This window comes from Microcebus murinus, chromosome 14 (assembly GCF_040939455.1).
Source record: "Microcebus murinus isolate Inina chromosome 14, M.murinus_Inina_mat1.0, whole genome shotgun sequence".
Taxonomy (NCBI): Eukaryota; Metazoa; Chordata; class Mammalia; order Primates; family Cheirogaleidae; genus Microcebus; species Microcebus murinus.
Genome location: NC_134117.1, coordinates 24,880,733 through 24,902,302, shown reverse-complemented (window position 1 = coordinate 24,902,302; position 21,570 = coordinate 24,880,733). Strand labels below are relative to the sequence as shown.

At 44.8% G+C, this 21,570-nt stretch overlaps 1 protein-coding gene across 3 annotated transcripts; it reads left to right on the top strand.

The window, feature by feature from the left end:
* Positions 1-3: 3 nt before the first annotated feature.
* DPCD (deleted in primary ciliary dyskinesia homolog (mouse)) lies at positions 4-21,331 on the top strand. 3 transcript variants are annotated; one of them, XM_012769367.3, is made up of 6 exons: positions 4-117; positions 5,336-5,416; positions 12,977-13,101; positions 13,430-13,563; positions 20,525-20,627; positions 21,037-21,331. In XM_012769367.3, exons 1-6 carry the CDS (start codon positions 54-56, stop codon positions 21,139-21,141), a joined length of 612 nt encoding a protein of 203 aa, XP_012624821.1. In that variant the 5' UTR covers positions 4-53; the 3' UTR covers positions 21,142-21,331. The 3 variants fall into 3 exon arrangements, with proteins under 3 accessions (XP_012624821.1, XP_075865943.1, XP_075865944.1); XM_076009828.1 differs by having other exon boundaries at positions 20,964-21,331; XM_076009829.1 differs by lacking the exon at positions 5,336-5,416 and having other exon boundaries at positions 20,964-21,331.
* Positions 21,332-21,570: the final 239 nt, after the last annotated feature.

The window sequence follows — 21,570 nt, the reverse complement described above, 5'->3', positions numbered from 1 at the left end:
CAGTGGAACGGTTGCCATGGCAGCGGCCCGGCGCGCTGCTGGGCGGAGGGAAGATGGCGGTGACTGGCTGGTTGGAGAGTCTGCGGGCTGCCGAGAAGACGGCGCTGCTGCAGGACGGTAACTCGACGTTCCTCGCGAGTTCCCTCGTCCTTAACCCCCGGTTCCGGCTCTCCACGATGGCGCCTCCGGGAAGGGCCTCAGAGCCTGGGACGGCAGAGCTGGAAGGGTCGCGGCTGTCAGGCCAGGTCCTGCGTTTGCAGATGAGGAAACTGAGGTCCAGAGAGATGACGTGACTGTAACACACGTCTCTGGATACCTAGTTTACTCTACACCATCTGATTTTTGGTTGCTAATAAATAATAATTCCTTTCACCTTCATTATCATGTTTGCTCCTCCCCGCTGCCCTGAGCGGCTGATAATTTACCACCCAGTTTTACAGAACAAGAAACTGAAACTCAAGAACGTTTAGACTTTAGAGAGGCCGGAGACCTGGGCTCTAGGTACCACTCTGCCATTAATTCCCAGTGAGCTGTACAGTCGGCCTCTTTACTCATTTTGACTTCACTTTCCTCATCTGTAAAATGAAGTGGATGGGCGACCATTGTTATCGCTGAGGTCCTATCCAGCTGCAATGTTATGTTTGTAAAGTGAATCTCTAACTGTACCCTGTGTCTTTAGGGGAGATGGAGCAAAGGCCAAGGGCCGCGCCTGGAAGAGGTGGGCACAGGGAGGGGTTTGGAGTCCTGACTTTCCCCACCTTAGAATTGGCCTATGTAGGTTCCCTGTGCTTCAGGGCCCTTTCTGGGACCCACTTGGTAGCCAGGATGAATTAAGCATGAATTCCTGAGGCTTTCAAGATAACAGCTGAGGGCTCACATCTACAGGCAGAGGCCAATCAAGGAAGCCTGGAATTTGTGGAAATTAAAATCAGATGTTCATTTGCTCTTTCATGCAACATTTACAGAGGCTTATACTATGTGCCACACTTTGCACTAGAGCAGATAGAAAAGGACAAGTTCACGGAGTGGTCAGGAAAAACACATGTAAATAAGTAATGTGTCTTAAATAGAGGTTAGAATCTTGTATGAAATGCTATGAAAGCATGAAAGTGGAAATGATTATCTCTTTGGAGGAAGACCCCAAAGAATTAATAGTTATTTGTTAAGTGGAGAAGAGGGGATGGCCATTCAAGAGCAAAGTGTGGCTCATGCCTGTAATCCTAGCTCTTTGGGAGGCCGAGGCCGGCGGATTGCTCAAGGTCAGGGGTTCAAAACCAGCCTGAGCAAGAGTGAGACCCCGTTTCTACTATAAATAGAAAGAAATTAATTGGCCAACTAATATATATAGAAAATATTAGCCGGGCATGGTGGCGCATGCCTGTAGTCCCAGCTACTCGGGAGGCTGAGGCAGAAGGATTGCTTGAGCCCAGGAGTTTGAGGTTGCTGTGAGCTAGGCTGACGCCACGGCACTCACTCTCCACGGCACTCACTCTAGCCTGGGCAACAAAGCGAGACTCTGTCTCAAAATGAATAAATAAACAGACAAACAAACAAATAGCAACGTGTGAAGGTATGTGGCTGATTACTAGGGGAATAGCAAAATGTTTAGTAATGTTAAAGCAAATCATCCAGTCAGTCAGAACAAACCCCCTACACTGTGTCAGGTACTATTTTAGATGCTGGGATACAGGAGTGAATAAAAAGTTCCCTTTTCTCAAGGAGTAATGAGGGGAAATGGTAGAAAATTAAGAGAGATTACAGATAAATTGGGACATATTGTGATCTCTAATACTGTACTAAAGATTTGGGCAGGCTGGGCGTGGTGGCTCATGCCTATAATTCTAGCACTCTGGGAGGCCAAGGCGGGAGGATTGCTCAAGTTCAAAACCAGCCTGAGCAAGAGCAAGACCCCATCTCTACTAAAAATAGAAAGAAATTAATTGGCCAACTAAAAAAAATATATAGAAAAAATTAGCCAGGCATGGTGGCACATGCCTGTAGTCTTGGCTACTTGGGAGGCTGAGGCAGGAGGATTGCTTGAGCCCAGGAATTTGAGGTTGCTGTGAGCTAGGCTGATGCCACGGCACTCTAGCCCGGGCAACAGAGTGAGACTCTGTCTCAAAGAAACAAACAAACAAAAAAATTTGGCCATTATCTCATGGGGCAGTGGTTTTGTTTTTGCTTTTATTGTAAAAAATATATATGACATGACATAAAATTTACCATTTTAATTTTTTTTTTTTGAGACAGGGTCTCACTCTGTTGCCTACACTAGAGTCTAGAGTGCAATGGTGTCATCATAGCTTTCAAACTGCAACCTCAAACTCCTGGGCTTAAGCGATTTTCCTGCCTTAGTCTCCCAAGTAGCTGGGACTACAGGCATGTTATCACCACACATGGCTAATTTTTTGCTTTTTATTTTTTGTAGTGACAGGGTCTCACTGTTGCCCAGGCTGATCCCAAACTCCTGGCCTCAAGGGATACTCCTGCCTTGGCCTCCCAAAGTGCTAGGATTACCTGGCCATTTTAATCATTTTTAAGTGTATAGTTTTGTGACATTAAGTACAATCACATTGTTGTGCAACCATCACCACCGTCCATCTCCATAACATTTTATTTTCCTCAACTGAAACTCTGTACCAATTAAACACCAGCTCCTCATTCCCTACCCCCCAGCCCCTGACAACAACCTTTCTACTTTCTGTCTCTATGAATTTGACTACTCTGGGAACCTCATGTAAGTGGAATCATATAATGTTTGTTCTTTTGTGACTGGTTTCTTTCGCTTAGCATAATGTCCTCAAGATTCATCCATGTTGTAGCATGTGTCAAAATTTCCTTTTTAAGGCTGAGTGATATCCCATTGTATGTATATACATTTTATTTATCCATTCATCTGTCGATGGATACTTGGATTGATTCCATTGTATGACTATTGTGAATAATGCTGCTCTGAACTTGAGTGTACAAATATCTAGTCTCTGCTTTCACTTCCTTTGGTCACTATACAGTGTTTAAAGAAATATTTCATCAGCCAAGACTTTAGGGCAGTAACCACAAAGGAAAAAATAGGTAGTTGACTATATAAAAACTAAACACTTGTGCTATGTGCAGGGGCCTGTCCCTATAGTCCCAGCTACTCAGGAGACTGAGGTGGGAGGATTACTTGAGCCCAGGAGCTCAAGGCTGCAGTATGCTATGATTGTACCTGTGAATAGCTACTACACTCCAGCTTGGGCAACATATCGAGATGCCATCTCTTTTTTTAAAAAAAATTATACTTGTTTGGGAGAATCTACTTTAAACAAAGTTTAAAGGCAGCTGAAACAGAACATTAGCAACATGTATGATGCATGGTTAATACATACAAAGCTTAATCAGATCAATAAGGCAAAGCCAAACAAAATAGGATAAGGCATAAATAGGTAATTCACTAGAAAAATGGCCAATTAAACCTTGGAATAATGTTTAATCTTACAAATATTTAAAGCCATACAAATTATCCCAGTATAGTTATTAGAATATTGATTTTGACCGTGAGTTTAAGCCCAGTTCTGTCATTTCCTAGCTTTATGATCTTGGATACTTCGCATGACCTTTAAGCCTCAATTTTCCTCATCTGTGAAATACAAGTAATACAGACACATAGGATTATTGTGAGAATTAAATTCAATACAATGTGTAAAGTACCTGGTGGATTGATATTAAGCATTGCATCCTGTCTGGACTCAAGGCTAGATACCCTCAGCTACTCAAAGGCAACATCTTGTATTCCATTCCTGACAGGAAAACTCTTTCCAGCTCCTGTGAGCCATCTAAGTGATTAAGGGTGGTGTAACCTAGGGGTCTGCTGAGAGGCCCTGCAAATTTGGGGGAGGGGTGAGTTTCTGTGGAATACAGATTAGGAACGACTCAAGAGAACTATCTTCCAAAAGAGTAAATTGGATGGGAAAAAGGCACCTTGTGGCTCTTATTCATCAAACGTATGTAGGGTACTTGTCTACTGGGCATTAGTGCCCCGTTACTAGTCTTTCTGAGGAGCCTGCCTGTATCCATTTATCTAGGTATAAAAAGAAAGGGGAAATTACATAGCCACTGTTAAGCAAATGTTTATGATTATATTACATAGGTAGAGGAGTTGGGCTAGGGGATTCCCTTGAGTTCTTTTCTTTCAATAGATAGTACAAGCCGGGCGTGGTGGCTCACGCCTGTAATCCTAGCACTTTGGGAGGCCGAGGCGGGCGGATTGCTCAAGGTCAGGAGTTCGAAACCAGCCTGAGCGAGACCCCGTCTCTACCAAAAATAGAAATAAATTAATTGAGCAACTAAAAATATATATACAAAAAAAAAATTAGCCGGTCATGGTGGCGCATGCCTGTAGTCCCAGCTACTCGGGAGGATCGCCTGAGCCCCGGAGATTGAGGTTGCTGTGAGCCAGGCTGACGCCACGGCACTCACTCTAGCCTGGGCAACAAAGTGAGACTCTGTCTCAAAAAAAAAAAAAAAAATAGATAGTACATCAATGTTTGTTCATTCTTTTGATCAGTATTTAGTTGAGCTCCTAATATATACAAGCTACAATGCTTGGTCTTTGGGAAACCATAGGCATGGGGAATAAAACCCTTCCTATCTAGTAGGACAAATAGGTAATAATTAAAGAATCACACAAACAGATGTAAAATCATAACCAAAGTCAGTGCCATTAATGTGAGGACTCATATCATGTGGCTATGTGATAGGAATGACCTAGAGATATACAGAAGGAAGCAGAGCAATGACATGGCTGGAGGGAGTGCTTGGTCAAGAAACTCATTCAGTATCCTGACCACATAGGCTTGGTTTTAGGAACTGGGGGAGAGAAAGATAAATATGATATCATTCATGAAGAGACATGCTTTTAAAAGTATCATAGTATATGATAAATGCTTTACTATGGATATTACTAAAGCATTAGGGAAACACAAATGAGGAAGTGATTAATTCTGCCATGGTGGCTAGAGGTGATAGTTAAGGAGGGCTTCCCAGTGGAAGTGACATTTGAGCTGGATTTTGAAGAGCAAGGAAGAGTTCCACTGATGGAAAAAAGTATGGCACTATTGCTGGTAGAGGAAACAGCAGAGCAAAGACATTCAGAGAAAGCTTAAGAAAGGAAGTGAGTTGCAGGACATGTCTTAAAGTAATGATGAGTGTTGTTTGGCAAGGTGTTTGGGGGAGGCCCTGGCAGGGTGTCTCAATTTTCCCAAGGCTTCTGCTGTTTCCCACGTAGGCCCCTTGATTTGCAAAGGCCAAGGTAAGAGGAGGCTTTGAGGTAAGGCACTCTCTGCTTTGTGTGTAGGGAGAAGGAAGGTGCACTATTTGTTTCCAGACGGGAAGGAAATGGCCGAAGAATATGATGAGAAGACAACTGAACTACTTGGTAAGTGACAGAGGCTCCCAGTAGGTCCTCAGAAACATTTGGGGCTGACCTAAGCACAGGTGAACACTCCTAGCCTTAGGCTTGAGGGAGGAGCCCAGACCAATGTAGAAGCTAGAGTAGACCAAAGCCCTAGAGGCAAGATTATTCTTGAGAATAATCTGGACACCAAAAGTTGAGCAGGAGTCCTTTTGACCAGTAAAACTCATCCCCACCCGTACCCTCAGACAAATGGGAGAGTTGGTAATTCTAAGATGGGAATGGGAATATAGAGAAACAGTTGAGAAAAAGCTCTACAGAGGACATGGTATTGGCAGTGAGCCTCGTAGGCTGAGTAGAGGTAAGGACATGCTTTCACTGCAATTTTTTTGCTTTGTTTTCTAAAGCCACCTCAGGAACAAGCAAGTCTCAGAGGCACAGCTTCTGACCTTGCCTCCAAGGTGACACTATAAAATATAATACTCATCTTAAAAAATGTCTGAATCAAAGGGGGTAGAAATGGCGATTTTGCAGCATTGCTATTTTCATTCCTGCAACTCGTTTCCCCTAAGAATAGGCTCATGGATAGGGGTTCCAGCTTGGATTTCTGAGAATTGTTTGATTTTCCCTCTCGCTGTTCCCAGGTATGCACACCAGCATTAACCAGCTTCCTAGAGCTAGGTGGCTGGCTCTTTGACCCAGGGCCCAATGCTGTCAGCAGTGGGAGTTGGTCTCTTTATTAAGTTCCATCTGAAATGCTAAGACCAATGATGGAATCATGGGCTGGGTTATTTTCTTGTCATTATTCTTGACTTTAATTTCTTCCTGGGCCTGATCGACAGGTAGTATTGGCGAGGGAATTTCTTTTTCCCTTTTTCTGACAGCTCATAAATGTCTAGAACCGACAATATGGATTACACTGGCTTGCATTCTTTAGTCTCCAGTCTTAAAATGTGTGTCCTGCGCATGTTCAGTCACAGAGTGAAGTGTTGATCCCTCCTTATTATGAGCTGCTTGGGCTCCAATCCCAATTGGTTTAGTCTGGTGCTATTAAAAATCTTGATGTGTTTAGCATATGACACTGATTCGGTGGAAACCAATACAGTAGTAATATCCTTACAATGCATTGTAATTTATAGTGCTCCCAGGGGATGACAGCCTTGGAATGCCTAACAGGGGAGAACTTATGAAAGCAGAGGTCACGTGGGCTCACCACCACCATAACCAGGCCAGCAACTAGCCACAGCTCTGCACCCCCAGCCCCCCAGTGCCACCTCTCTTCCCCTCCACACAGAGCAAATAAACCAACTATAGCTGCTATAGCTGTAAAAACAAACAAATAAAACCCAGGCTTCTTTGTTGTGTTTGGACATGAAAGTAAAATTAAAAACAAGTCCAGGTTTCTTCAGTTGTAGTACTGCATGCCCCAATGTCTCACATTAACCTGTCACTTCTCCTGGTGGCAGGTGGGGAACACATCATGGCCTCCAAACTCCTTTTTTTTTTTTTTTTTTTTTGAGACAGAGTCTCACTTTGTTGCCCAGGCTAGAGTGAGTGCCATGGCGTCAGCCTAGCTCACAGCAACCTCAAACTCCTGGACTCAAGCGATCCTCCTGCCTCAGCCTCCCAAGTAGCTGGGACTACAGGCATGTGCCACCATGCCCGGCTAATTTTTTACATATATATATCAGTTGGCCAATTAATTTCTTTCTATTTATAGTAGAGACGGGGTTTTGCTCTTGCTCAGGCTGTTTTTTTTTTTTTTTTTTTTTTTTTTTTTTCAGACATTAGAATTTTCTGTCTTTGTACTCAGGCTGGTTTTGAACTCCTGACCTTGAGCAATCCGCCCGCCTCGGCCTCCCAGAGAGCTAGGATTACAGGCGTGAGCCACCGCGCCCGGCCTCCTTTTTTTTTTTAAAGTAGAAATGGAGAACACTCTTCATAGGAGAGCTGTTTGGCTAAAATTTGCTTAATAATGATATTAACACTGTAACTCTTATTGAGTACCATGCTAAGTATGTTATGTGAATTATCTCATTTAATCATCCCCATTAGAGCCCTATGATGGCCAGGCATGGTGGCTCACGCCTGTAATCCTAGCACTCTGGGAGGCCAAGGTGGGTGGATTGCTCAAGGTCAGGAGTTCAAAACCAGCCTGAGCAAGAGCGAGACCCTGTCTCTACTATAAATACAAAGAAATTAATTGGCCAACTAAACACACACACACACACACACACACACACACACACACACACACACACACACATAAAATTAGCCGGGCATGGTGGCACATGCCTGTAGTCCCAGCTATCGGGAGGCTGAGACAGAAGAATTGCTTGAGCCCAGGAGTTTGACATTGCTGTGAACTAAGCTGACGCCATGGCACTCTAGCCTGGGCAACAAAAGTGAGACTCTGTCTCAAAAAAAAAAAAGCCCTATGAGGGCTACTGTTGTCCCCATTTTACAGTTGGAAAAAAATAAAAAAACAGAAGCTCAAAGAGGTTAAGCACCTTGTTCAGAATCACAGAACTAGTTAGTTTCTGAGCCAGGTTTTAAGCCTCATTCTGTCCAATTAAGAGCCCATACTTTAATCCACAGCAACGTAGTATTAGGAGTTGAGAATATTTAAATCCAACCTTCTTTTCTTACTAAATTTTTCTTTCCCCAAAATGACCTGAATGGGGACTCATGGGCAGAGAGGAGCACCCCACTTGAACCACTGGGCCCCAGCCACAGAACAGATCTTTTTCTTATTCTTCTCTACCTCCCCTAGCTGCCCTTGCAAAATACTGTTCATTATTAATTTTTAAGTATAAATAATCCCAGGGTCTGAGCTGGCTTTTGCTTGTGCTTTCCTTGAAGTAAAATATGGACATAGTTTTTGTGTCAGTAATTAGGAATAGTTTCCATTCTTCCAGCTAATTATACAAATTTGATAATTGGCTAAACTGGTTTTCTGCTAGAAAAACTTAGAAAGTAATTTGCAGAGGAAGAATTGCCAATAGGTGTGCATCTGTCTGGGACTGGGTTCTTCCAGTCGATGTTAATAAGCATGTTAGTGTCATATTTTTTTCCTATCCTCTCAGTGCTATTCATTCCCACCCTCCACAATGAATGCTGTATGTATTTATAGGGGAAAAAACTGAAGGCCCGTAACAATGATCGGAACATCAAACCAGCCTGAGAAGAACACAGCATGTCCAGGGGGGCCAAGGCTGAAGGGCAGGCCATCCCCCAACGATTACATTCGGATTACCGGCTTAATCTGCTTTGGTATTTGACCGCCAGCCTAACCACCCCAGGCTGCATTTGGAGGATATTGAGCACTTTCATCCCCAAGCACTTCACTGGCTTTATAAATGACCCACTCGATTCCCTTCAGCCTCCTCTGGGATGGGACGTGGCAGCTGTTTAATAGCCACATAGCAATGTTGCAGTGTTTTAGGGCAGAAGAGAAGAATCCTGCATCCAGTTTAAGCTGCAGGGAGTATTTAGGAAGGGGAATGTAATTATCCACATTGGAAGTGGGCCAGGGCTTGGAGCTTTGGGGAAAGAAGCCTTTAGGACTTCCACTTTCCAGCCCACCTGAAAGATGGGGCCTCTTTTCAGCAGTCTGGGACATCAGTCTGTTTCCTGCTGATTTAGGAAAAAGCCCCCAGGTGCTGCCTCCTTCATGTATTCCCTATCAGACTTTTTATAGGGTCGTTGAAAGTCTCCTTTCCAAGGACTGGCCCTGGCTCAACCAGGGAAGATAAGACAGCATCCCAGGGAACTGCCTCACACGCACCAGTTTGGGTTTAACATATAATCAAATCAGAGTGACAGCAGGTGGAAACAGTCTTCTGTTGCCGCAGGAGCTGTCCTTGAGTTCAGGAACAAAGACAGGGACAAGAAAAGACCGTGTGCATTTGTACATGTGCGTTCATGCCACATGCATTAGAAAAATAAGGACTACCAAAATCCTTCATTGGATCTTCTCTCTTGAGGGAATGAGAAGGGAAACTTTCTTCTGCAATCTAACAAAGAATTTAATTCCTAAGTTGTTAAAACAAAAAAAATGTGAAGCAGCCAAGGGTGCCAATTTCCTGTGACCCAAGTGGCTTTTAAGGTCAGAAGTAAGGAAACCAGCAGCTGACTTTGTTCCTTCTTTGGTACTTGGGAAAGTTTCTGTGCAAAACCCATCATTTCTTGGATTAAAAGAGTGGACAGAAAATCCTGGGGTGGTTATTGCCTCTCAGGCCACATTAGTACTGTATTATGTACATCTTAGGACATACAGTTTAACGAGGTCCATGATTATAGGGGTGCCTTGCTTATCCAGCTGTAGATAGTTAGGTATTCCTCATAATTTACTTTTTCAAGTTATCAAAGCTTAGCCTTTAAAAGCCACCTATAAAAAACAAATATGGCTAGGCACAGTGGCTCACACCTGTAACCCCCTAGCACTGTGGGAGGCCAAGGTGGGAGGATTGCTTGAGACCAGGAGTTAGAGACCAGGGTGGACAACATAGTGAGACCCCATCTCTACAAAAAGTAAAAAAAACTTAGCTGGGTGTCATGCTGTGAGCCTGTAGTCTCAGCTGCTTAGGAGGCTGAGGTGGAAGGATCACCTGAACCCAGGATTTGGAGGTTGCAGTGAGCTATGATTGTGCCACTGTACTCCAGCCTGGGCAACAGAGCAAGACTCTTATCTCTTTTTGTTTGTTTGTTTGTTTGTTTGTTTGTTTTTTGAGACAGAGTCTCACTCTGTTGCCTGGGCTAGAGTGCCTTGGCATCAGCCTAGCTCACAGCAGCAACCTCAAACTCCTGGGCTCAAGTGATCCTACTGCCTCAGCCTCCTGAGTTGCTGGGACTACAGGCATGCGCCACCATGGCTGGCTAATTTTTTATATATGTACTTTTAGTTGTCCAGCTAATTTCTTTCTTTCTTTCTTTTTTTTTTAAGTAGAAACGGGGTCTCGCTCTTGCTCAGGCTGGTCTCGAACTCCTAAGCTCAAACAATCCACTGGCCTCGGCCTCCCAGAGTGCTAGGATTATAGGCATGAGCCACCACGGGAGGCCAAGACTCTTATCTCTTAAACAAATAAGCAAACAAACAAATAGAGCTATATACTTTAAAAAAGAAACCTTTCTAAATGTTATATATTGAACACTTATAGAATAACGTTTAACCTTTTATTAATGATTCAAATTCTGGATTTAGAGTTAGGAGACCTGTAGTTTAGTTGTGGCATTTGTAAGTTAGTCTTTTTGAGCCTCAGTAATTCCTCATACTCTGTCCCCTGGTGAGCAGTGGCAAGAGTTGAAATGGGAGAAATGCTATTTCTTTATGGACAATAGAAAAGAGAAAAAAAATGCTATTTCTCATTTAAAAAAATACAGATCAGACTAGACGCTTTCTAAAGGAACTTTCACCTTTAAAATCTGCGATGGGGGGGAGGGAAGAAAAAAAAAAAAAAAAAAAAAAAAAAAAAAAAAAAAAAAAAAAAATAAAATCTGCGATGATTGTGTTCTATTATATAGCAATACCTTCGGTGTCTAAGGATACTTGTTTGCCCTCATACTAAATGCTCCCAAGTGCTTGTGTAGTTCTAACACTGCCCTCTGATGTGAGCTGTCCCCTGATACTGTTGTCAATATGCCTGGGAAAAAAGTAATTTCCTGCTTTATTCTACACATAGCATTTTTTTTTTTTTTTTTTTTTTGAGACAGAGTCTCGCTTTGTTGCCCAGGCTAGAGTGAGTGCCGTGGCGTCAGCCTAGCTCACAGCAACCTCAAACTCCTGGGCTCAAGGGATCCTCCTGCCTCAGCCTCCCAAGTAGCTGGGACTACAGGCATGTGCCACCATGCCCGGCTAATTTTTTTTTGTATATATTAGTTGGCCAATTAATTTCTTTCTATTTATAGTAGAGACGGGGTCTCGCTCTTGCTCAGGCTGGTTTTGAACTCCTGACCTCGAGCAATCCGCCCACCTCGGCCTCCCAGAGAGCTAGGATTACAGGCGTGAGCCACCGCACCCGGCCTACACATAGCATTTTATACACAGTCTGAGTGAGAATCTGGGAGTGATCTTTCCTATAATATAGAGGAGGTTACATGGATCTTGTCACAATAAGCTTAGAAGCATTTGTCACTTCTGCATTTGTGACTGTGACAGAGATCCCCAGAAGGCTGGCTTCCAGTGAAGTGAGGTATTACAGTGAATAGATTTGGATATACTCCTGGTCACAGTCCATTCACTTAGGAGAGAAGTATTTGTAAAAAAAAAAAAAATGTTGCCTATAAAGCATATTTCCAAGTTTTACTCTTCCTTATTAATTTTCATTATAAACTTGGAAATGTGTTCCTAGGGAGGATTTTTGGCTCTAAGATGTAATAAAATCACACTGCAGAATGCAGCAGACCTTATAAAAGCACATATTCAAGAGAAAATTCTAATTTTACAGCATGCTTCTATGTTCAGCTTGTGTGCCTTACTTATAGCAGTGAGGGTGTTTAGATTTGGCACAGTTTCTCAAAAGGTCTAAAGGAAAACCACCTGCTTACCTGACACTGAGAATCAGACTGTAGCTATCATCTCCCTACCTGGAAAAAGGAGAAAATGGAAACAACTGTGGCAGAGTACCATGCACTTTTTGAGTTGTTTAGCTCCTTAAGCAGCTATAGAAGGCTGCTCAGGCTGGAGGATACCAGAGGCAGCAGCCTCTGTGATTCCTAATGCATCAGGAAAGGAAAAGAAAGGTGTGTGTGTGGGGGGGAGAATTGGGGGCAGAGACTGCACAACAGCAGTCACTACAACATGGCTGAGCAGGGTTCCTGAAAAATCTCAGCAGGGGTTTCCAGGTAATGTCCATTGAACTAGTTTCTTGATTTATCATTTCCATAATATATGTGCCTTATTTAAAAAAAATCTTAGGCAAACATGTGGATTGTGAAACAAGGTAAAATAGAGATGGTTACTTGCATTATAAAAGGATTCCATCTTACAAAAAAATTCACATTAGATCTCTTATAAATAGTGCATTTAAAATATGGCATGTGCCTAAGATTTTGTTTAAATACAGTTTTGGGGTTGCTTTTTTAAAGCCAAGTATACCTTAAATGAGTGAATTTCTATATTTGGACTTTCTGAATCATGAGACAAACCTGCCCAACAGCTTTTACCCTCTTAATTCTTTTTTTCCTTTGCATGTTTTTTAGAGGGGAAAAAAATGCATCTCAACTCCCATTTTGGGGTTCCAAATTTCTCCCATTACCAGAAACCACCCTTTTCCTAACCCTTCCATTTTCTTGCTTGAAGCCACTTTCTAAGGATTTCTTGATTCCACTTGGTTCCTCTCAGAGCTTCATTCCAGGTCTTTTTGTCTGGGCACTCGTGAGATGGGCTTTGCAAGTTGTCTAAGATTGAAATGTCCTACTGAGATTTCAGAGGCTGTGAGGTCCCTGCTCAAATGAACTAAGTCGGTGTAAAGGCCCAAAACTCCCAGTTTTAACTTGTTCTAGTTACTGAACATGGTGTTGCTAAACCAGCAGAAAAGAACAGAGACCCTTTCTTCATCATCATCCCATTGCTTCTCTCTCCAGTGAGAAAGTGGCGTGTGAAAAGCGCTCTGGGAGCCTTGGGCCAGTGGCAGCTTGAGGTGGGAGAGCCAGCGCCCCCAGGAGCAGGGAGCCTGGGCCCTGAACTCATCAAGGAAAGCAATGCCAATGTACGTCCATCCATCCAGGTGTCTTGTTGGGCTAAGGTGGGGGTGGGCTGCTGGCCCTTGAGAGCAGGGAGCATGTTTTGTTCACCTCTTCATCTCCAGCGTGTCCACCTGAACACAGCACTCTATAATAATGTTTGAATGAATAGAAACACTGGCTTGATCATCCCAGGGTTAGGGCTCCAAGCCTGGAATGTCACAGCAATACAGCATCAGAGGGGAGCTGTGAAGAGCTGAGGGTCTCCTATTATGCCTCTGGGTAGAGCTTTGAGGGGGGTGGGAGCCATCCCTTTCCTAAGAATAGTCCTTGAGTTGGATTTGCCTTTTGCAGCCTATCTTCATGCGCAAGGACACCAAGATGAGTTTCCAGTGGCGGATTCGAAACCTCCCCTACCCTAAGGATATTTATAGTGTCTGTGTGGACCAGAATGAGCGCTGCATCATTGTCAGAACGACCAACAAAAAGTGAGTGGCGTGGAGGATACCTGCCTGCTTATGTATGAGCACAGTGTGGGGTGGGGTTTGATCTGGGATTAGGTCTCAGATTACTTCCTACCCCAGAAGACAGAGAAGGAAGCCTCTTTCCTCCATCTCTGAGGAAGGAAGGCAGGCAGGCAGGCTGCTGGCTGGCTGATAGAACTAAAACTCAGGAGTCACTGTAAGTAGAAGGGCTTCCTCTTTGCAGGACCAGCTTGAATAATGTAATCAGCTCCATCTGGGCAGGGAAAGTTGAACAAGTGTCTAGTATAGGACATGGTACACACTGGGGCTCAATAAATATTTGTTGGATGAGGGAATCACATGGCCATTAACTTGTGATCTCAGGTGGTTCTGCTATTAGGTTATTATGACCTTGACCTCCTGGCTGGATCTAGTCCATGGTGTTGGCCTAGTGACTTGACATCACTGGCAGAGCTGGCAAGGAGCCATGGCTTGGAAGGCACATCTGTGTTAGGTGGTAGTTATGGGACTTTCAAGTACTGGCCTAAGCAGCAGTAGACCTGATCCCTCCCTGGAGTGAGTGATAGTAGGTAGATACTTTAGCATCTTGGAAGTCTCATGCTCTTGGAAGTCTCATGTTTCACAAGGAGTACTCTACTTCCCTCTGTGGTCTGCTAGGGGGGAGGGAAACCAGGGGTTGAAAGGACAGAAGGTGGCCGAGGTGCATTTCCATCTTGGAAGTGCATTGATCCCATTTGGGTTTCTGGGGTTTTGACTGATCATAGGAGAAGAGAAGTGCCCTGTTTGAGGCATGAAGAGAATGGCCTTGAAATGAACTGGTCTTGCTGTGGGCCAGAGGGATTACAGTATAGGGCCAACACCTATGAAATAGGTTTGGGTGAGATGGGAGGTTTTATAAGTTAGCTGTCTGCAAGCTGTGAAGCCATTCAGTGTGCCTCACAAGGTGCTAAGCCTAACCCAGAGATGCCCCTACCCATCCACTGCTTAACATGCAGTAAGGAGGACCTGGCTCCTTGTCCGTCTTCTCGGGCGGTGTAGCAGCTTCCCCATTCATCTCCCTCAGGCCTGTGAGACCCGCAGGGGAGCAGGGGAGCTCCCAGATTTCCCCAGTGCAGCACTGAGCTCTACCATCCTCTTAATGACCCCCATAGCCCATCACTTTGGCAGGGTTAAGGGGACAAGGGAAGGGGTGGAGATGAATGAATTAATTTCAGGATTATTGCTGTACATGCAGCCAGCAGCCCCTGCAGTGGGCTTTGTCTATAAATATAAAGTCATAATAATAAGGGTTTGCGTTTATAAAGCACTTTGAAGCCCTCATATAAAAGGCAGTTTATTTTTGTTATTGTTCTCATCATTAACAGGAGTCAGTGCCTAAAGTGGAATTTAGCAATTTCAGACAACGGAGAAATTGCCTGTAGGAAAACAAACTCCGTGCTTCAGCAAGCATTCCCTGGCGTAAGAGGCCCTGGGCCCAAACTGGGAACAAAAGTGCTTCTGATAGCACTTGAATCTGCAGCCTAGCACTTTGTGAAGCTGGCTGCTGCCTCCTTTTTGTCCCCCAGAGGTCACTGTCGAATACAGATATCAGGCAGAAATGTGATTACCAGGGAGTGAGAAGAGAAGCTAGCTAACTCACCAAAAAATTCATCTGCGAGCAAATCCTCTGGGTCCCGTCTCCTGCTCGCATCCAGCCATAGGTGGCGCTGTTGGCCAGGAGCTCCATGACTAGAAGCCATTCTGGCGTCCAAGGCAATGGGGTGGGGGGTAGGGGGGATATTGGATAGTTTTGAAATGATGGGTGAGGCCAGGTGGGATGGAAGTGATGGCCCAGGAGGCACAGGGCTGGGGGTTGGATTCCCAGGGAGGGGAGAGGAGTATTTCAAGGCCCACTTGGGAGCCCTCACCGAGTCTCTGGTCCATTGTTCCAGCCTGGCTCAGCCCTGATCTGCTCAGGTCCTTCTTCTGGGAGGTAGGCTAGAGAGGCTACTAAACCCTTAACCAGATCTTTCCTGAACCTAGTGGCATTTTTACTTTCTACTTGGAGTGATGTGTTCTATACCTTTACTCCCATTAATTAAACAGAGCTCATAGCTATTCCTTTGAACAGTGTTTAACTTTTTCAGGATGTGTTTGTTTGTTTGTTTGTTTGTTTGTTTCTCTGAGACAGGGTCTTGCTCTATTGCCCAGGCTACAGTGCAGTGGTGTCATCATAGCTTACTACAGCTTCTAGCTCCTAGGCTCAAGTGATCCTCCTGCCTCAGCCTTCCAAGTAGAAACTACAGGCATGTGCCACGCCTGGCTAATTTTTCTTATTTTTTTATAGAGATATTTTTTATAGAGATACAGGGTCTCAATAAGTTGCCCAGGCTGGTCTTGAACTCCTGGCCTCAAGTGATCTTCCTGCTTTGGCCTCCCAAAATGCTATAGCATTACCAGCATAAACTACTATATCCAGGCTTAAACTCTGTTTTCTTATCATCACACTATCTGGAGTTGGACAAGATACATATTTTTATTCTTGTGTCATATATTAATGATTATATTAATGTATATATAAAGTCAGCATAACGAATTGGCCTATCGAAAGAAAAGTCAATGACCTCTCTTGATACCCTGGCATCTGCAGTTTCTACTACACCATGGCATTTCTCTCTGATTTGACCTCTTCCTTCACCTAGAGGTTCCACACCTCCCCTAGTTCTAATATTCTGGAATGTAGTTAGTGACCAAAGCCAGAATTCCTTTGTCCATACCTGCCTTGACCCTAAAGAATTGGGTTGGCCACTTTACTTGAAGTAATTGATTCTAGTGTATTATGTCCTTAGCCTCAGGTATTAGTGAGGGAAGGAAGAAAGTACTATTCCAGGATCCCAGTATTGGACCATCAGTTCATGAAAAGAAAGTTTGTGCAGAAAGAAGGTGCTTAGCCTCGGCCTAGAAGCTGGCAGTTATAACTGGAATGCGCTGGGGTGCCAGAGTGCAGAAGATGTTGGGCAAATCTGGCTGTTGTCACATATTAGCCGTAGTATTTTGGGCAAAGTTTCCTTATCTATCACAGGAGAATACTCATACCTACCTCACAGAATATTTGGGAAATTTCATGAATTATGTGTGTGCAAGCACCCAGCACAACAGCTGGCCTAAAGCGGTCCCCAACAATTCTTTGAAAATTGAAATCTGAAGAGAGCTTGGCTGATTTGACATCAGTGATACTAACACTGTGGGAGGTATAATAGGCTTCATTAGAAAAAGGATTCTGTGATCAAATAAGTTTAGGAAACTTGGCATTAAACAGACTTCTCTGTAGTAGGACTCCGAGTACCTTTAGTATGTGCATGCGCACTGTGACTCTAATAGGGAGCTAATACTGGGTGGGAGTGATGAATTTGCCCAGAGCCTTGATGTTTAAGATTTATCTGCTGATTTTCTAAGGGTGGGACAGGCTGGAGGCTTCTTTAGACCCCTCTGGCCATGCCAGTGTGCTGGGCGCCACTCCTGAGGTGTGTGGGGCATGGCCTGAGCAATTGTCCACAGCAGCCCTACTTCTGCCCTCAGTGTGTCCATCTGTCTGTCTGTCTCTCTCTCAGGGCCTGGCCTCTGGTGCCCTTTCTCAGTTCACTGCAAGGGAGAATGGGTTTGGGGAAGGGCTGGGAATTGGGGAGGGGATACAGTAGAGAGTGAAGGGAAGCAGTAGGTCACTTCTGAAATAGCTGAAGTGAAGTTGTCATGTGTTTGGGGCACAGAGAAGAGAGGTACAGAGTTAGCCTGTTCTAGGCCCTTTCACAAAATCTTAAAAGTTCATCTAGTGCAGCTACCTTATTTGAGGAAGGAATTTGGAGGAAGAAACTGTGGCCCAGAATTTAAGCAGCCTGCCCAGGGCCACAGGGCAGGGCCAGGAGTCCTGTTATAAACATTTAGTTCCAAGTAAGTCTGCTGAAGACTTTTGACATTCAGAAAGGAAGGCTCCACCGATATGTTGGAGTACCCAGGTTGGATCTCAGGGGAGACAACTTGTTGACTGCTGAATACTCCTGCCCCCGTCCCAGTATCTGCCTCATCATTGGACAAATTCAGGGAATCTAGACCAAGTGGTCTGTTACTTTGTGGTGAGAATGTGGAGAGATGGAGGCATCAGATTTGGGGAATTATCTCTTATAACAGGGGCTTCTCCATTTACCAGCTTTGTGACTTGGGCACAAAGTCCCAAGTTTTCCATGCCTCAGTTTCCTCTTTTATAAGAGAGGATAATAGAAGTAACCAACCTGAGAAAGTTGTTTTGAGGATTAAATGTAGTTAGAACAGTGCCTGGCACAGAATAAGCATTAATTTTTTTAAAAATGCCTCTTTCATTGTGTGTCTGAGACTGAGAAGAGTAAAGGGAGGTGGGAATGGAGGAAGGTTGGGCATCTGCAGGAATCCAGATAACTACCCTGCTGTAAGGGTTTAACTTTTAGCAGAAACAAAGCAAGATCTACTCAGGCAGGAATATGTCCTTATTTCTTTATGCTGAAATCACAGCTCAAGGCCTGGACACAGTTGATGCCCAATAATGTTTGCTGTCTACCTAGAGCTGCCTGACACTGAACATTCTGACTTTTCTAGAAGCACAGCGAGTCTCCTCTTTTCCATGTGCTGGTGAAAAAGTCAAATGCACTGCATGTACTACTAGTTCTCTAGAAATAAGTATGTTTAAAGTGAAGCAACTTGATGAAACTCTACACAGGGCTTGTTTTCCAAAGAAAAAGTATTGTTTAGAGGAGCAAAATTATAAGCCCTACCCATATGTGTTGTAAAATTGTTTTGAAAAGTGAGGCTTGTGAATAGAAATGTAGTGCCCAAGTCACAATCCACTTAAAACTTGTAACAAATACAGATAAGTTAAAAAAAAAAAAAAGTCAAATGCAGTACTCATCATGGCAAACCTGAGGCTGGGGGAATGGAGGTGAGAAGGGAGCCTGCTGGCCCCTGAGGAGAGAAGGCAGATGTCCCATACTCCCTTGAGCACTGCCTGTCAGTAGCCTCTCAGTAGTTGTTTAACCTCAACCAATCAAATAAATTCATTATAATAGACTCAAAACAAGGCTAAGCCTCCAGACCTGCTCTGCCTCCATTCCCCTAGCCTGGTGGGAGTAGACAAGGAAGCGGGGCAAGCCATATACCTCAAGTTCTCTCTGATCCTGTCCTTGCATCCTTGCCATTGAGGCCAAGCCCTGGGATTCTCTTTCCAGCTGTACTGCTCCAGCCTGGGGAATGATTCTGCTTTTTGTGTATATTTGCAGGGAAGATGTTAACACTTCCTAACAAGCCTTTGTGTTCATCTAATCTCTGCTGTTTAACCTTTGACTCTCCTCTATTATCAGTGTCTGCCACCTTTGCTGGCCAGACCAAAGGCCCCAGGAAGAGCCCTTAGCCTGGGCTGGCTAGCAAGAGGATGAGGCAGGCATTCCATCCTGGGTCTGCAGGCAGATGGATCGCGTTTCCCTGGGGCAGAGCTTTGGAAAATAAAGCAACTTGCAGTGCCATTAGGATCCCCCAGCCCCCACTCCTTTTGAACTGTCAGCCTTTAAGTAAACATTCTTTTCCTGCCATGGGTCCCAGCACCTTAGTGGGGAGTGGAGAACCTGGGAGGAGAGGGGCCCTGAGAGCCTCTGCTGAACAGAGGGATTTGGGCAGGGAAGAAGGGGGCAGAAGTGCTACATTGATGTCAACTCTCTGAGTCCCCAGGGCATCGGGGCTTTTGAAGTGGACTTGGGGTAGCTGTCACCGAAAGAACCAGGCCCCTCTCTGAAGTATTAAAAGCTCCGTCCTCTCTAGGCCCCTCACTTGAGTTTGTTTGTACCTGCCTGAGGCATTTCCCTTCATAGCCCACACAACCTCTGCAGCAGACTGTGATGCCTTCCCCAGGTAAGTGGTCTGGCTGCTGTTGTTGGCCAGGCCTAGGCCACACTTGCAAGGAAAATGCCAAACGGGTCTGTTGTTAGAGAGAGGAGGCCATTCTTTGTGCTCTGATGTAATAAGCATCTGAGCAGGGACAAGGAACCTAAATCCTAACTCCCTACTCCACTGACAACTGGCTACGGAACCAGGCAAGACATTTCATCTCTCTGAGCCAGAGTTTCCTCTTTGGTAAAGGGACTCAAGTTTCCTGCAAAACAAAGTCCAGTTATATACATTATGGGCTGGGTGTTGCTATCTGGTTTTTGGGGTTTTTATTTTGTTTACTAAAAGGGATCATTAATCTCTGGGCTGGTACCTACATGATAGGGACCATGTGTGGTGTGTGAAAATGGAGGAGTAGGGTCTTGGGGCCAGCAAAGTAGTCCAGAGATCCGGCTTCTGTGATGAGTAACATGGTTTGTCCTCTCAGGGAGATTTCTCCTTGGAGATGTACTTTTCTCTTTGATGTGCAAGTTGTCAGGCTAACAAAGTCTTAAACGACCTCAAAAGAGGAAAAGGTAGCTAAGGTCTTCAGTGGAAGTCCCATGTATTAATAAATGGCAGCTGTAGGGCCTCAGCTTTCAGGGATAGCCCTAGATATCTTACTCTGTCCTTTGTTAAAGCATATGTCCATCTTCTGGTGTCCTCATGAGGCTTTCGGTGCAGAGGAGGCCCAAGCTGCCTGAGCTATATGTTTATTCCAGGAGGCTTCTACCTGTCTTTGGGAGACCTCATCTGAAGTGTGAGTTCCTTTAACTTCTGGTCTAATCATGGAATTATAGCTGCTTCTGCTCTTCTACCATTGGATATGTTACATTATATTATATCTAGACATAATGCTGTCATCCTTTTCTTTCCAGGGCCACTGAGCTCTATAATACTGGTGTTCCAGTTTCCCTTCTTCCTCTCTAGCTGTGTGGAAGGTGTGGGAGAACTGTGTAGAAGTTTGGTGGCAGAGGGCCTGATGCCCAACTATTGGCATCACCTTGCTGGGTTTCCCAATGGCCTCTTGATATCCCTACAGGTACTACAAGAAGTTCTCCATTCCTGACCTAGACAGATACCAGCTACCCCTGGATGATTCCTCGCTGAGTTTTGCTCATGCCAACTGCACCTTGATAATCTCTGTAAGATTCATGCAGACTTCTTAGATACTGCATCAGGGAGAGGCTTCCTCTTTGCCTGCCCACTTCCAATCCCATAGGAGTCCCCAGTTCTCGCCCCAACCCCTAGGATGTGCTTGCTAGAAAACAGGCATCTCTAATTCAGCAATGGCGGGGATGGGGGGGGCATTCAGGGAGGAGTCTGGTCATATAATTCACAGCTGGAAGAGGGTAAAGGATGATGGGGAAGTGGTGGAAATTGTAGGACTTGAGTTCTTGTCCAAGGTCTGTTCCTACCCAACCATATGACCTTGAGCAAATCACTGAAGCCTGTAGTCATCAATTTTCTCATGTGCACAGAAGAGGCCCCAAGTGTGTGTGGCGGCAGGAGGGATAGTGACCAAGTATGTCTTCTTCCTGGCTCCATCCACAGTACCAGAAGCCAAAGGAGGTGGTAGAGGCCGAATCAGAGCTACAGAAGGAGCTAAAGAAGGTGAAGACGGCCCACAGCAGCGATGGGGACTGCAAGACCCAGTAGTTGGCCACCGAGTCTAGTACCTCCAGCATGGAGGGTGTTGTGAGACTTGAGGCTTGGGCCTTTCCAGCCCATGACAGCCTCCACTCTTCCAGGAGCTATCCAGAGTCTATGAGAACTGGCCTGTGGGGCACTCCCAGCCCAAGTCATGATCTTATTTCCTGAGTAAAGAAAGTCATTCTGCGTCACTGTACAGGAATTATCCTCTTGTCCAACTCTGTATTCTGCCTGCCCCCAGGCCCCCCCAGGAAGAGTGATGGTGACAACATTCCCTTCTTCTCCATCCTGGGGACCTTGAACGTAAAGCCTTCCAAATAAAGGTAGGAGAAGAGGGTGGTAGCATATGACCGCAGCAGGGCAGGGCTGGGCATCTTTCCTCCAGCCTGTCTGCACAAACTCAAAGGAAGACTAGGCTGCAAGGGACCCTGTGCT